The 16352-nt window shown below is 47.7% G+C and overlaps 1 protein-coding gene across 4 annotated transcripts in view; it reads left to right on the top strand.

Moving 5' to 3' along the window:
* LOC140390269 (ral guanine nucleotide dissociation stimulator-like) overlaps positions 1-16352 on the top strand; it is a 197814-nt gene that overhangs the window by 161809 nt on the left and 19653 nt on the right. For all 4 annotated transcript variants that reach the window (XM_072475288.1, XM_072475289.1, XM_072475291.1 and 1 more), the window contains 5 exons: positions 1335-1468; positions 8089-8304; positions 9527-9630; positions 10821-10905; positions 15412-15480. In XM_072475288.1, the coding sequence (XP_072331389.1) occupies positions 1335-1468; positions 8089-8304; positions 9527-9630; positions 10821-10905; positions 15412-15480 (608 nt within the window). The remainder of the gene's footprint in view (positions 1-1334; positions 1469-8088; positions 8305-9526; positions 9631-10820; positions 10906-15411; positions 15481-16352) is intronic.

Raw genomic sequence — 16352 nt, 5'->3', positions numbered from 1 at the left:
GTAGCGAGTCTGTGCTGTGTGAGTGTGTTCAGTGGCGTGTCTGCTGTTGAGTGTGTTCAGTGGCGTGTCTGTGCTGTGTGGGTGTGTTCAGTAGCGTGTCTGTGCTGTGTGGGTGTGTTCAGTGGCGTGTCTGTGCTGTGTGTGTGTGTTCAGTGGCGTGTCTGGGCTGTGTGGGTGTGTTCAGTAGCGTGTCTGTGCTGTGTGAGCGTGTTCAGTCGTGTGTCTGTGATGTGAGAGTGTTTAGAAGTGTGAGTATGTTGTGTGCATGGATGTGTGTCTGCCTGTGTGAGTATGTGCCTGTGTCAAAAACAGAAAATGCTGGACAATCTCAGCAGGCCGGTGGGAGAAGGGAGTTAATCTTTTGAGTCGAGATGACTCTTAGTCCAGTATTTTCTGTTTTTGTTTCAGATTCCAGCATTCACAGTAATTTGCTTTAACTTTGCTTTTGTCTATGTGTGTGAGTGCGTCTGTGTGTGAGTGTGTCTGTGTGTGAGTGTGTCTATGTGTGAGTGTGTCTCTGTGCGAGTATGTGTCTGTTTGAGTGTATCTGTGTGTTTGTCTCTGTGTGCGTGTGTGTTGTCTGTGTGTATGTTAGGTGTGTCTGTGTAAGTGTGTCTATGTGTGAGTGTGAATGTGTGTGTGAGTGTGCCTGTTTGTGTGAGTGTGCCTGTTTGTGTGAGTGTATCTGCCTGTGCTGTGTGTATATCAAAATTGGCCCTGTTATTAATACTTGTGAATAATGATATTTAGTGTCACATTAACACTGCAATGAAGTTACTGTGAAAAGCCCCTCGTCGTTACATTCCAGCACCTGGTTCGGATATACAGAGGTAGAATTCAGAATGTCCAAATTACCTCCTAGCACGTCTTTCGGGTCTTGTGGGAGGAGCATGGAAATATAGCAACAGGATGAGGCCATTTTGCCTCTGAACTTTTCTGCCACTTAATGACAGCACGGGGTGGTCTCTGCCCTAACGCCAATACGCCAGCCTTTGCCCCATGTCCCTGAACACCTTTAGTTAACAGAAACTCTGTAAGTCTCAGATTTAAAGTGATTTAGCACTAGCTGCTGCGCCTGAAACCAGAGTTCAAAATTTCTGCCAGCTGTGGTCTGAAGAATTGTTTCCAAACTTTACACCTTTTATAGTTCGGTGCTGAAGCTTAGGCCCTCTAGAACCCTCGTCTTTGACCTCCTTCCCACCGCACCCAGTGTTATTCTCTACCTATGTTACTCTCTACCTATGCCGCCAGCCCACGGTGCCCTCTGTCCGCCCACCCTGAGACGCGTGTTGTTTGGTGTTTATCAGTATTCAAGTGATGTTTCTGATTGACAGCTCAAGGCCACGATCGTGATGAGCTGACCCAGACGGAGGAGAATGGGACCAAGTGTCAGCACAAGCAGGAAGCAGACGATATCCTCACCTTCATGGCAGATGTAACGGCCTCGCAGCTAACCATGATTGATGCGGTGAGCACCTTCGTCGGTCACTCCAGAACAATAATCTGGCTGTGAACAGTAAATGCTGGCAAATGGAGAGAGAGAGAGGAACGTGAGAGAGTGAGAGTGAGAATGAGAATGTTTTGGCTTGATGGCATTTTGTGAGAACCGGAAGATGTTAGAGATTATTTAAAAATTTATTCCTGTGACCTGGGAGTCGCTGGCATTTACTGACAGAATCATGGAATTGTTCGGATGCTGAAGAAGCACATTTGGCCCATCACGTCTGACGGTCTGGAATTGTCCTTGGGAAAAGTAAACCTGAGCAACCTTCTTGCACACCATGTGGTCACTCATCCATTGTCGTGATTTGGTACCAAAGGTTAATACTCAGCGAAGGTAAGAGTTGACCACATTGCTGTGGTTGGCGTCACCTGTAGGTCACACCGGGTCAGGGTCTTCAGTCAGTGTGTTGGATTTTCTTCATGAAATCTATTAGCTTTTGTGGTGGTCCAGATCCTACCTTCTTCAGTAGCTTCCTCAATAGCCTTATTTCCATCATAAGGTCAGAGTGACATTGTTCACTGATGATCGCACCATGTTCAGCACCATTTGCGACTCCTCAGATACTGAAGCTATCCAGGTCCAGATGCAGCAAGACCTGGATACTACCCACGCTTGGGCTGACGAGTGACAAGTAATATTCGTGCCTCACAAGAGCCAGGCAATGGCCATCTCGAAGAGATGATCTAACTATCCCCCAATATGAACATCCATCCAGAAACCAAACTGGACTAGGCTTATAAATACAGTGGCAGGGTGGCACGGTGATGCAGTGGTTAGCACGGCAGCCTATGGCACTGAGGATCCAGGTTCGATCCCAGCCCCGGGCCACTGTCCATGTGGAGTTTGCACATTCTCCCCTTGTCTGCATGGGTTTCACCCCAACAACCAAAAAATATGCAAGTTAGGTCGATTGGCCATGCTAAATTGCTCCTTATTTGGAAAAAAAATAATTGGGTACTCTAAATTTAGAATTAATAGATAAATACTGTGGCTACAAGAGCAGGTCAGATACTAGGCATCCTGTGGTGAGTAACTAATCTCCTGACTCGCCAAAGCCTGTCCACCATCTACAATGATGTGGAGATGCCGGCGTTGGACTGGGGTGAGCACAGTACGAAGTCTTACAACACCAGGTTAAAGTCCAACAGGTTTGTTTCGATGTCACTAGCTTTCGGAGCGCTGCTCCTTCCTCAGGTGAATGAAGAGGTATGTTCCAGAAACACATATATAGACAAATTCAAAGATGCCAAACAATGCTTGGAATGCGACCATTAGCAGGTGATTAAATCTTTACAGATCCAGAGATGGGGGAACCCCAGGTTAAAGAGGTGTGAATTGTACCACCATCTAGCCTGCGAAATCCTACCAACTGTCCTGGCTTGATACAATTCACACCTCTTACCCGAAGTTGAATTGAACCCGGGTCCCTGGCTCTGTGAGGCAGCAGTGCAAACCAAGAGCTTTGAGATTTTATAAAAAGCAATTTATAAATGCAAGTCTGTCTTTAAGGTGAACAAGAAATCTGTTTTTGATAAGGTACACACTGGGATTCACATACAATGCCCATTTTATTTTTCATCTATTAGAATACAGTGGGGAAGTCATCGGAATATTTACTTTCACATTGGGAATATGCATAGTTCAGAAAAAAGGGCTGCAGTTTGAGTAAAAGTATATTGAAGCACATTGAACAGTGACTAGTCCTTTCAGAGGGAGGGTGCTGACAACACTTCCCCACATTGACCCAGTTTCATTCTCCAGTGAAGTCAGAACCAGCCTTCCACCCGATTCCGAGGCGAGTGAGGGTTAAATAAAAACCGTTCAGACGCTTATCGCCGACTCTGGATGGGTTTTTCCTGGCCCTTCCTGTTGATAGGATCTCCGGTCCTGCTATAGGTGACCCACCCCTCACCGGCGGCAGGGCCAGCGAGCCATGCAAAATGCTGTAGACACATCCAATCCCACCAACGGCCAGTGTCAAGCCACCTTCGGAGAACAAGCCATGGAGGATGTGGAGGCGGAAACTCGAGTCCTCTGTTTCTATCTCCTCAGATGCTGCCAGTCTTTCCAGCATATTACGTTTCTATTTCGGATTTCCAGTATCCGTTGTATTTTTGGGGGGTTTATTTTTCGAGGAAAGTTACCCCAGTCCTTTTGTCAGGTCTCCGGTTGAGAAGCTGGCCTGTTGGTGTAAACATTCCTTGTAAATTCAACAATGCCAGCTCTCTAATCCATTATTACCATAACTTTATGTACAGTACGGCAGCCTGTGCTATCAATGCCTGGGTTTGGAGATCCGGGAAAGTGAGTTGCAAAGTATTTACACGGCATTCTGCCTGGGTGTTCCAGTGTTTATCTTCCGCGCAAGCCTCTCTCCACCCCCTCTTTATCGAAAGCCATCTACATATTGTTCTATTCCTTTTTCCCTCATGGTTTTTACCTAGCCTACCCCTGTCTCTCCTCCTCAGTTGATACCCCTCCTCTGGTAGTGGGTTCCACATTCTCACCACTCTCTGGGAAAAGAAGCCTCTCCTGAATTCCCTATCGGATTTATCACCGACTATCTTATAATTAGCCAGTTGATAGCACTGAACTTGAGCATTGCTGAAAAAAAAGAGACATGCTATCAAAGCTTTTCATCTTGGACTCATCAGGACTGCTTCGTGAGAAATTACCAACAGTACTGGGGGAACAACAACTTACACGGCGTGAGGGGAGAGAGAGCGCTGGTTGGTTGGCAAGTGGATTCTGAATGGTGGAGGTCGTCATTCCCGATTTGTTTCCCCAGGTCAATGTCTTGACCAATCAGAGTCGACCTTCTTGGTTTGAATTTGGGCAAAGCTGGGCAGCTAAATGTTCCTTACTGCATTCTCCAGAGTATCCTCCAATCAGAGTCTTATATTCATAGCCCCCCAAGTTCTGGCCTCACCCCCGCCACGCCAAAATTCTTGTCATAATTGTAAGGGAATCAGGTCAACCTTTGACCTTCTCTTTTCAGCAGTAAAGAGCCACATCTAGTTCAGTCTTTCCTGATAGATATAATCGCCAACCCCATCAATAGAATGGGAATGGGGGAGGGGGAGTTTGATTAAATAGATCTCTTTCGCCAGCCGGTGATGAGCGAAATATCCACCTGAATGTTGCAGGAATTTACTGCTGTACAGTGTGAACTAGGTCACAACATAAAATAACGTTGTTCCGCAGCCATTCTGGTGAGTGAATTATGTGTATGTTTGCAGGAGTGTCAGCAGATATTTATACTTTGTTTAAACTGTATTTACAGTTTAAACACAATCGAGCAGGCCTTTAAGGCAAACATGAGTTGAACGAGTTGAAATGCCTGTATTCACCACAGTCTAAAGCCTCGATGTTAGCCTGAATCACCCAGTGAGAGCAGGAATGGGGCGAGTGTGAAGGGGGAGGGGGGGGGTGGAGGGGAGCGCAGAAGCCCATTTTACACCACGCCCAAATTTAACCCCAGTGGATGTGTTACTTGGCAGGTTAAGTTAAAATCTGTGGGGCAGCACGGTAGCATTGTGGATAGCACAATTGCTTCACAGCTCCAGGGTCCCAGGTTCGATTCCGGCTTGGGTCACTGTCTGTGCGGAGTCTGCACATCCTCCCCGTGTCTGCGTGGGTTTCCTCCGGGTGCTCCGGTTTCCTCCCACAGTCCAAAGATGTGCGGTTAGGTGAATTGGCCACGATAAATTGCCCTTAGTGTCCAAAATTGCCCTTAGTGTTGGGTGGGGTTACTGGGTTATGGGGATAGGGTGGAGGTGTTGACCTTGGGTAGGGTGCTCTTTCCAAGAGCCGGTGCAGACCCGATGGACCGAATGGCCTCCTTCTGCACTGTAAATTCTATGAACTCGAGGTTCTGAAAATTAATCACAGCAGCCTGATTGTTTTGGACTGCAATGCAGACTGTGTGCTGTTGGGAATTTGCTGGAAAATGGGAAGAAGGTGACATGGTGACAATGACTGGACCAGTAGTAACCCAGAAGCCCTGGCTAATGTTCCGGAGGGACATGGGTTCGCATCCTACCACAGCAGCTGGTGGAATTTAAATTCAATGAAAAAAATCTGGAACATAAAGCTCGTCCTCATCGATGATGACTATGAAACTATCATCGATTGTTGTTTAAAAAAGAACCCATGCGGTTCACGAAAGGGAAGGAGATCTAGCATCCTTTTTCTAAAATTAGTTCATGGGATGTGGGCGTCGCTGGCTGGGCCTGCATTTGTTGCCCATCCCTAACTGCCCTTGAACTGAGTGGCTCAGCGGCCAATTCAGAGGGCATTTAAGAGTCAGCCACATTGCTGTGGGCCCGGAGCCGCATGCAGGATAGACCAGGTAAGGATGGCAAATTTCCTTCTCCAAAAAGACATCAGTGAACCAGATGGTGGCTTTTATGACGATCAACAATGGTTTCATGATCATTGTTGGGTTTTCTATTGAATTCGAAGTTCCACCAACTGCTGTTCTGGGATTCAAACCCCAGATCCCCAGAATACTATCCTGGTTCTCTGGATGACTTGTCCAGTGACAATTCCGCTGTGCCATCACCTCCCTTTGTACCTGGTCTGGCCTATATGTGACTCCAAACCCAGAACAATGTGGTTGACTTTTAACTGCCTCTGGAAATAGCTCTGGGAAGCCCCTCAGGTTAAGGGGCAATTGAAGATGGGCAGCAAATGCTGGCATTCCCAGCGATGCCCCACATCCCCATAATGGAATATTTGTTTTTTTAAATGATAGTTTGTTAAACATATTGTGGTGCTGGATTTGGCTTCTCTGGACTGTTTCTCTGGATAGTTATTCATTTTGATTGCGATTGAGAGGGCAGGTGGGGCCTCAGACCGACTTCTCACCTGAGGCACCACCTCCAGCAGCACTCCCTCAGCACTGCACCAGGAACGTCAGCATAGTGCTTGTGCTCAAGTTTCCCGAGGGAATGATGCGGAAGCAGGAGAACCCTCATTTCCCATGGTCATCAACACTAATTCCAACACATTCAAGGAAGCAATGGTCCCACTCACTCGGAGGACTGGAGACTATCCCTCTTTTGGTTCCATTCAATTGAGGCCGTCATAGTATAAAGAACACCGGAAACTGTGGAGAATAGAGGAGCTGGGATTGCTCAGTTTAGCGCAGAGGAGTTCAAGGGCAGATTCCTTCAAGTGATGAAAGATTTTGACAGAGTAATTACGAACAATCTGTTTCCAGTTGCAGGAAGTTTGGTAGTCAGATATACAGATTTAAGAAAATAAGCTAAAGGGCCAGGGAGGAGATGAGATGTTTTGCTTTTACCACAGTGAGTTGTAGTAATCAGGAATGAATGGACTGAAAGGAGGCAAATTCCTGAAGACAGCAGGACAGGTAGATAAGGTGGTTAAGAAGGCCTAAGGGTGGGTTCAATCCTTGCCCCGGGTCACTGTCCGTGTGGAGTTTGCATATTCTCCCCATGTTTGCGTGGGTCTCACCCCTACAACCCCAAAAAATGTGCAGGGTAGGTGGATTGACCACGCTAAATTGCCCCTTAATTGGGGGAAAAAAATTGGATACTCTAAATTCATAATAAAAAGAAGGCCTACTGGATATTTGCCTTTATTAGCCGAGGCACAGACTGCAAGTGGAGGAGGTTATGATCCAGCTGTGTAAAACACTATTTAGGCGACAGTTAGAGTTCTGCGTGCTGTTCTGGTCACCACAGTATAGGAAGGATATGATTGCACGAGAACGTGTACAGAGGAGATTCACCAGTGTGTTGCCTGGGCCGGAGCGTTTCAGCTGTCAAGAGAAGCTGGTTCGGCTGGGGTTGTTCACCTTAGAGCAGAGAAGGCTGAGGGGGGAACCTGATTGAGGTGTACAAAATTATGATTGCAAGAAACATTTCCTCTGAGTAGAGGGGTCAATAACCAGGGGCAGAGATTTAAGGTAAGGGGAAGGAAATTTAAAGGGGATTTGAGGAAAACCCTTTTCACCCAGCTGTTGGAATCTGGAACTCGCTGCTGAAAGGCTGGCAGAGGCACGAAACCTCACTATGTTGAAGAAGCATTTAGATGAGCACTTGAAATGCCACAGCATACAAGGCCACAGACCAAAGAAAATGGGATTAGAGTAAATAGATGGCCGACACAGACACGATGGACCGAAGGGCCTCCTACTGTGCTGCAAAATGCTATGACTCTCTGAGTTTTCAGAGAGGGAAATGGATGTGACCTCAATGAGAAAACCATTTGTTGGACTATATGGAAAAAAATGCCGGGGAGTGGTTTTGAAAGAGCCGGCAGAGGTATACTCGTCAGAATGGCCCAGTCGGCTTTAGTGTTCTATCTGGAAATTTCACCCTGACTGTAGGGAGGTAACTGCCGCCTGTGATTTCCTGTCCTCACTTGACCTTTCAAGCTACCGAGCCAGGCGAACCAGAGCTGGTTTTGCAAAGTCTCTGGCGAGGCTTGAAACATAGAAGGACTTAACATTTATGACGTGCCTCCCAGTACCTCAGGATACCCCAAAACTCTTTGCAGCCGGCGAGGTATTTTTTTCGAGAGTAATAAAAGCCGTTGACACCTTGTTTCTCCAGGAGCTTTTCATGAAGGTGGTCCCGTATCACTGCCTGGGGTCCATCTGGTCACAGCGGGACAAGAAGGGAAAGGAGAACCTCGCCCCCACCATCAGGGCCACCGTCCGACAGTTCAACAAGCTCACCAACTGTGTCATCAGCTCCTGCCTGAGCAACACGAAACTGAGGCCACAACAGCGGGCACGGATTCTAGAGAAGTGGATCCGGGTAGCGGAGGTAGGTGGCAGGGATGTCGGGGTCAGGGGTGGGGGGGGAGGGAGGCGATGACGCAGTGGCGAGGTAGCTGAACTAGAAATCCAAAGGTCCAGGTTACTGATGCCCAGGGTTCAATTCCCACCACAGCAGCTGGTAGAATTCAAATTCAGTGGGCAGCATTTTCCAGCATCTCCATTGCCCCCCACTACCAGCGCCATTTTTCCAGGTGGCGGAAATTGCTCTGTATTGGCCGCCGACAGGATCTTCCAGTCCAGATGTGTCCACGGTTGCTCGCCGGTCCCGTCAAGATATTGCCAGCAGGAAGAGCCAAAAACTCCCACCAGGGAATAAATCTTGATATGACACCAGTCTCAGTGAAGGTGACCATCACAGCTATCATCGATTGCAGTTTAAAAACCCATCTGGTTCTGTAATGTTAATTTAGGGAAGGAAATCAATCCGCTGTCCTTGCCTGGTCTGGCCTACATGGGACGTTGAGCCCACAGCAATGCGGTTGACTCTTAACTTCCCTTCTGAAATGGGCTAACAGTTCAAGGGCAGCTAGTGGAGGGGACAAATGCTTGCTAGCGACACCCACATTCATGGAAGAATAAATGAAAACCAATATGAGACCCAATTGTAACCATTTCCCCTCAATTTGAGCCTCACGTCCTCCATTTAGAATTTACACGGCCGCATCGAAAAAGTTGGAGTTGGGGGGGGGGGGGGGGTCCATGACCTGCCCAACTGCTTGAGGCATGCTCGCAGGTTGTGGGGGCTGCCTTCCTGGGAGGTATGTCTTTGTGCCCCTTGAAAAACTGCAGGTGCCCATGGTTGCCTTCTCAACGAAGGGCGAGCTTCCGAGCGTGTGCGCTTTTCTTCCCAGAGAGCGCTCCCTGAAATTGCACAAAAAATCCAGACATTCTCGAAATGTTCGCAGTTGCACTTCCGGAAGGGATGGGGCCGGCTTGGACTATCCATGCCCTTGCATCTTACCCATTCCATTGTTCCTTGTCTTGGTTTGCTGGTGCGTTTCGCTGTTGGGAGGTTGGGATTGAAAACTTGCAAGACATAACCACCTGTTCCCCTCTGCTAAGTGTAGATTGGCAGGTTTATTCTATTCCTCAAGCACTTGAAACGGGGAGAAAGGTGCAAACTCGCTTGAATGTTGTTCGAACTGATACTTTGTTAGCTGTAAATCCTCTGAACCTGCATCCATTACTCCAAGTCTTTCTGTTTCTAGGAATGCAGGGCTTTGAAGAACTTCTCCTCACTCTATGCCATCATTTCTGCCCTCCAGTGTAACTCTGTCCACAGGCTGAAGAAAACATGGGAGGAGATACCCAGGTATTGTGTGGCGGGGAGGGGGAATCAGTGTCTCAGTATTGGAGTCACATGCTGCATGGGTCCCACCCCCACAACCCAAAGATGTGTAGGGTTGGTGGATTGGCCGCGCTAAAATTTCCCCTCAATTGGAAAAAAAAAATGAATTGGGTACTTTAAATTTATTTTTTAAAAGGATTTTCTGTTCCTGCCGCTGTCAATGAGATGTCCTATTGGAGTCACCCCACGCCGCCGGGAAACCCGTTGCACTGTTGGTGGGATCAGAGAATCTCACCGCCAGTGAACGGCCGGAGAATTCTGACCAGCATCCCAAAATGGGACAACGCTATGGATTCCCAGGAATAATGCAGAATTGCGTTCAGTATCTTGGCAAGGAGCACAGCTCCCAGATTCCCAGGAATCGTGTGGCATCAGGACTTGTATCCCAGTATTGGGAGCAGTGATCCCAGATTCCCAAGAATCAATTAAAATCAGGATCCGTATCTCAATATTCCTTCAGCACTCATAGATTCCAGGATATAATAGAGCATAGAATTTACAGTGCAGAAGGAGGCCATTCAGCCCATCGAGTCTTGCACTGGCTCTTGGAAAGAGCACCCTACCCAAGGTTAACACCTCCACCCTATCCCTGTAACCCAGTAACCCCACCCAACAATAAGGGCAATTTTGGTCACTAAGGGCAATTTATCATGGCCAATCCACCTAACCTGCACATCTTTGGACTGTGGGAGGAAACTGGAGCACCACGCACACATGGGGAGGATGTGCAGACTCCGCACAGACAGTGACCCAAGCTGGAATCGAACCTAGGACACTGGAGCTGTGAAGCAGTTGTGCTCTCCACAATGCTACCGTGCTGCCCCGTATCATTATCTCAGTATTGTGGCGTTCTCGGATACAGCGTGAAATCGAGATCAGTGTTGAAGCAGCACTCCCAGATATGGATGCTCAGTTTGGAGTCAAATTCTCAGTTTTGGAGGATTCCTAGGTACGGCGTGGCATGAGGCAAGTCCTGCAGTATCTGCCTGACACTTATAGCTAAAATTTCCCGAGGGACATCTCTCAATCAGTCAGTGTCGCAGTCAATGAGAGCAGTCTACTTTCCTCCGAGCGTTTCTGTAACGCGATCGGAGTCATCACACTCGGGGGTCAGTGAGCTAATTTTTTTTTTTGTGCATTGCCTTCATTTCCAGGGACGTCTTTCGGAGCTACAATGAGCTGTCAGAGATCTTTTCTGAGAAGAACAATTATTCCCAGAGCCGGGAGCTGCTGATGAAAGTAGGAATGCTGATTCTGGCGTAAATTTCTCTATTCAATATTAACATGTGGATAGATTCACTTCAACAAAAAAAAATGTAGAAAACTTCTAATGTTACATGTCATCACAGATAATGCTTAGTAGTTATACGGCTATTATAGTTGTTCTGACATTATAGTTACAGAAGAATATAGCTAATTATAATATAAATATAATGAGAGTCTAATTAACAATGGCCAATCCAGACAATTTTCACAGAACTCAATGGGCTGAATTTTCCAGCCCTTCCCATCTGTGGAATTTTCCACTCCTGTTGATGGCAATTCCCCCCAGATTCCGAGGATGTGAGCCACGGAAAACCCCGTTCACATTGGCGACACTGGAACCCCTCCCCCCCACCCTCCTCCATCCAGTGGCCAATGGTGGCCTGCCTCCATCACTGGGAAAACACGCAATGTTGTAGGTATGTAGAAATTTCCACCCACTAAGAGTGGAATATTGAGAGAGGGGGGGGGGAGAGAAAAGGGGGAGCTTACCTATTTTTCTGGTGTAGCTTTGTTGGTTCCTTGCTCCAGCTTATGCTCGGACTTTGTGATGGTCCCATCATATTTCTTTGACTGCTGCCGGTCATCGCTGCCACTTTCTCTCGGCACTTTGGACCGTTTGGTTAGCTTCTCCCGCCCTTTCCCCAGATAAAGCAGCCAGAACATTCTTGTCCCATCTTCAACGTCGGCGAAACATTCCAAAGAAATTCGAAGAAACGATCAAGCAAAATTTGAGGCCGAACCAGGCTACTTGCCAAATTCTTGGTCATTTAAGAACTCGGAGCAGGAGTAGGCCATCTGGCCCCTCGAGCCTGCACCGCCATTCAATGAGATCATGGCTGATCTTTTGTGGACTCAGCTCCACTTTCCGGCCCGAACACTATAACCCTTAATCCCTTTATTCTTCAAAAAACTATCTATTTTTATCTTAAAAACATTTAATGAAGGAGCCTCAACTGCTTCACTGGGCAAGGAATTTCATAGATTCACAACCCTTTGGGTGAAGTCGTTCCTCCTAAACTCAGTCCTAAATCTACTTCCCCTTATTTTCAGGCTATGCCCCTAGTTCTGCTTTCACCCGCCAGTGGAAACAACCTGCCCACATCTATCCTATTTATTCCCTTCATAATTTTATATGTTTTTGTAAGATCCCCCCTCATCCTTCTAAATTCCAACAAGTACAGTCCCAGTCTACTCAACCTCTCCTCGTAATCCAACCCCTTCAGCTCTGGGATTAACCTAGTGAATCTCCTCTGCATACCGTCCAGCGCCAGTACGTCCTTTCTCAGTAAGGAAACCAAAACTGAACACAATACTCCAGGTGTGGCCTCACTAACACCTTATACAATTGCAGCAGAACCCCCCTAGTCTTAAACTCCATCCGTCTAGCAATGAAGGACAAAATTCCATTTGCCTACTTAATCACCTGTTGCACCTGTAAACCAACTTTTTGCGACTCATGCACTAGCACACCCAGGTCTCTCTGCACAGCAGCATGTTTTATTATTTTATCATTTAAATAATAATCTCTTTTGCTGTTATTCCTACCAAAATGGATAACCTCACATTTGTCAACATTGTATTCCATCTGCCAGACCCTAGCCCATTCACTTAGCCTATCCAAATCCCTCTGCAGACTTCCAGTATCCTCTGCACCTTTTGCTTTACCACTTATCTTCGCGTCGTCTGCAAACTTGGACACATTGCCCTTGGTCCCCAACTCCAAATCATCTTTGTAACTTGTGAACAATTGTGGGCCCAACACTGATCCCTGAGGGACACCACTAAATGTCTTATTTTTCTTTCATTTAAGGGATGTGAGCATCGCTGGCTCGGCCTGTATTTATTGCCCATCCCTAATTCCCCTTGCGAATTTGATGGTGAGCTGCCTACTTGAACTGCTGCAGTCTATGTGCTGTAGGTACACCCATAGTGCGGTTAGGGAGGGAGTTCCAGGATTTTGACCCAGCGACAGTGAAGGAATGGCCGCTAGAGTTCCAAGTCAGGATAGTGCGTGAATTGAAGGAGAACCTCGAATCGGTGATGTTCCCAGGTATCTGCTGCTCTTGCCCTTCTAGATGGTAGTGCTAAGGGGCTTGGAAGGTGCTGCCAAAGGAACCTTGGTTAATTCCTGCAGTGCACCTTGTAGATGGCACATAAGGCTGCTACTATGCATGGATGGTGGTGGGAGTGAATGTTTGCGAAAGAGGTAACAATCAAGCAGTTTGTTTTGTCCTGGATGGTGTCGAGTTTCTTGAGTGTTGGAGCTGCACCCATCCAAGAAAGTGGGGAGTATTTGTGCCTTGTAGGTGGCAGGCAGGCTTTGTGGAGTTAGGAGGTGAGTTACTTGCTGAAGGATTGCTAGCCTGTTCTGGCAGCCAACGTATTTATATGGCTGGCACAGTTCAGTTTATGGTCAATGGTAACTAGTACATTTCTTAAAGGGAGTAAAAGAGCTAGCATGGAGAGATTTAAAGAGGGAATTCCAAAGCCTATGTACCAAGCAACTGAAGACACAGCCAACGCTGGTGGAATGATTGAAACCAGGGATGCTGAATAGGCCGGAGTGGGAGGAGTGTTGCGGGGCTGGAGGAGATTGCTGGGTTGGGGGACGGGTGAGGCCACAGAAGGTTTTTTTGTAAAGTCGAGGTGCTGCTGAACCCACAGCCAATGTAAGTCAGCAAGCACAGGGTTGGTGCGTGACCAGCACTTGCCACGAGTTCGGATATAGATGGCAGAGGTTTTGACGAACTCTAGTTTATGAAGGGTGCGAGATGGGAGGATGCGAGGTGGGAGGTCGGCCTGTGCTGTTGAGAGGTGGGGGAGGGGGGGTGGATTGAAGCCAGGAGCGTGGGAACGTCCCGGAGAACTGAGTAGGCGGCGGAGCAAACTCCCATAAGGCATCCTGCCTTAATTAAGGAACGGGAAATCTGCCGCGTTTCCTTCAGTGCGGATTCTCATTCCATCCAATTTTCCTGCATTCCCCCAGCTTACAGATGTTCCAGTGCATCCTGATGCAGGGTCCAGACATCCACCCACTCCTTTCCAATGCTGACCTTCTGGGATGTGACTGGTGTTCTGAGCTGATATTATCCAAAATATCGCTGCACGGAGCAGTAACCCAACTGTCCATTGAACTTTATTAGCTGAGGCATAGAATATAAGAACAGAAAGGGTATAATGAAGTTGCATAAAACGCTCATTAGGCCACAGCTATAGCACTGTGTGCAGTTCTGGTCACAACACTTGGAGAGGATGTGTTTGCACTAGAGAGGGTGCAGAGGAGATTCACCAGGATACTGCCTGGGTTGGAGCGTTTCAACTACGAAGAGTGGCTGGTTAGGCTAGGGTTGTTCTTCCCGGAGCAGAGCAGGTTGAGGAGGGATGTGATCGAAGTGTACAAAGGAACTTTTCCTCGAAGTACTGGGGTCAATAACCAGGGGGCATAGATTTAGGATAAGGGACAGGAGATTTAGAGGAGATTTGAGGAAAAATATTTTCACCCGCAGGGTGATGGGAACCTGGCGTGTTTCTCAGTGGCAGGAGGTGGCCTGCTATTCGCTGGTGGAAGGATCTTTGTTCCTGCTGCTGTCAATGGGAGTTTGCATTGAATCCACCCCCCGCTGCTGGGAAACCCACAGCAGGAGATTGCTGTCAACGGGAACAAAGATCCCACTGGCAAGACCAGCTGGAAAATCCTCCCCATGACTCTATCAATGGTTGTTCCTTTGCTATGTACTAAATCCTTGAATTCCCAATGTTCATACATAGAACATAGAACTTACAGTGCAGAAGGATGCCATTCGGCCCATCGAGTGCACCGACCCACTTAAACCCTCACTTCCACCCTATCCCCGTAACCCAATAACCCCTCCTAACCTTTTTGGACACTAAAGGCAATTTCGCATGGCCAATCCACCTAACCTGCACGTCTTTGGACTGTGGGAGGAAACTGGAGCACCCGGAGGAAACCCACGCAGACAGGGGGAGACGTGCAGACTCCGCACTGACAGTGACCCAGCGGGGAATCGAACCTGGGACCCTGGCGCTGTGAAGCCACAGTGCTAGCCACTTGTGCTACCATTCTTTGGAATAACAGTCCCGGTGTCATTACAAAATGTCCACCACTTTTGAATGGGCTTTGCAGTGTTGTTAACGTTCTAATCACTCTAAATGGTAATTTTTCTCAGTCCTTACACTGGTGAATGGGAGTCGCAGTGATACTGGGAAAGCGCCCCCACTACTATTTCTCGGAATGGTTAACCCTCTGCCTTTGCGCTCCAACGTCTACCGTTTTTCCGAGGGTAAGGGTCCCGGGTACCCACGGAAGACAGTTGACGTCTCTCAGCATCCCATTGCACAGGGACGTCGCCATGGATGACGGTGACGTTCCCCTGGGAAGAAGTCCCAGGGTTCTGGCGCTCAAACTGCTGTTCCGTGGATTCAAAATGAAACCTAAATCCTCATTTTCTGAATTCCTAGGAAGGAACATCAAAGTTTGCCACGCTGGACAAGAAACATCTGAAAAGGCCAAAAGAGCACAAAGTTCCAGTACGTATCTGTTTAATCTTGTTTGAAGTGGGGTGCATATTGTACTGGAGGCGTGATAATAGTGGCCCTGAATCTCCAATAACTTTTACAATGGTTATCTGTGACATTATTGTGGCATAAAGGACTCGATGTGGTAGAGAAAGAAAAACTGTTCCCTCTGGTGGAGAGAGTCCAGAACAAGGAGACACAACCTTAAAATTAGAGCAAGGCTGTTCAGGAAACACTTTGCACTAAAGGCTGGTTAAAATCTGCAACAACCTTTCCCTCCAGTGCCCACACTCCCAGTAAACAGTGCTGATGCTGGGGTCCTCCATTTCAAAACTAAGATCAACAGATCTAGCTTGGTATGGGTATTAAGGGAAACAGAATCAAGGTGGTGAAATGGAGTGAAGGTACAGAGGAACTGTGATTGAGTAGAATGCAGCAGAAACCCACCAAGGCAAGTGGAGAGCACCGTGAACTCCAACTGTTGACGAGCTCCATATTCAGGAATTTTCTTACCCAGGTTAAAGTGTTTGTCCACCCGATCACCCATCACTGCCCTGAATGTGGGGGTGGGGAATGCCCTGGGGGGAGTCTGGGAGGGGGAGGTGCATGATCTCGATGTCGGGGTTGGCCGGTAGGAGGGGGGCAGTAGGCCAATGCTCCCAGGTACCTGAGGGAAGGGGGTCCTAATTCTGAGGTCCCTTCCACCCGAGATTTTAAAAAGTTTACTTTTTCTATGTGGTACCCTGATCCAAGTAGTGCCCACTAACTAAAAATTGATGCTGGGCATGTCAAGGCCCTTATGCAGCCACTAAGAAGCCAATTAAGGATTTAACAGGAGCACGGACAGGTATCCAATCTGTCCTTCCATGCAGTTGTGTTTGGGT

Source organism: Scyliorhinus torazame, chromosome 14 (genome assembly GCF_047496885.1).
Source record: "Scyliorhinus torazame isolate Kashiwa2021f chromosome 14, sScyTor2.1, whole genome shotgun sequence".
In the NCBI taxonomy this organism is placed as follows: domain Eukaryota; kingdom Metazoa; phylum Chordata; class Chondrichthyes; order Carcharhiniformes; family Scyliorhinidae; genus Scyliorhinus; species Scyliorhinus torazame.
This window is presented reverse-complemented; position numbering and strand designations above follow the sequence as displayed.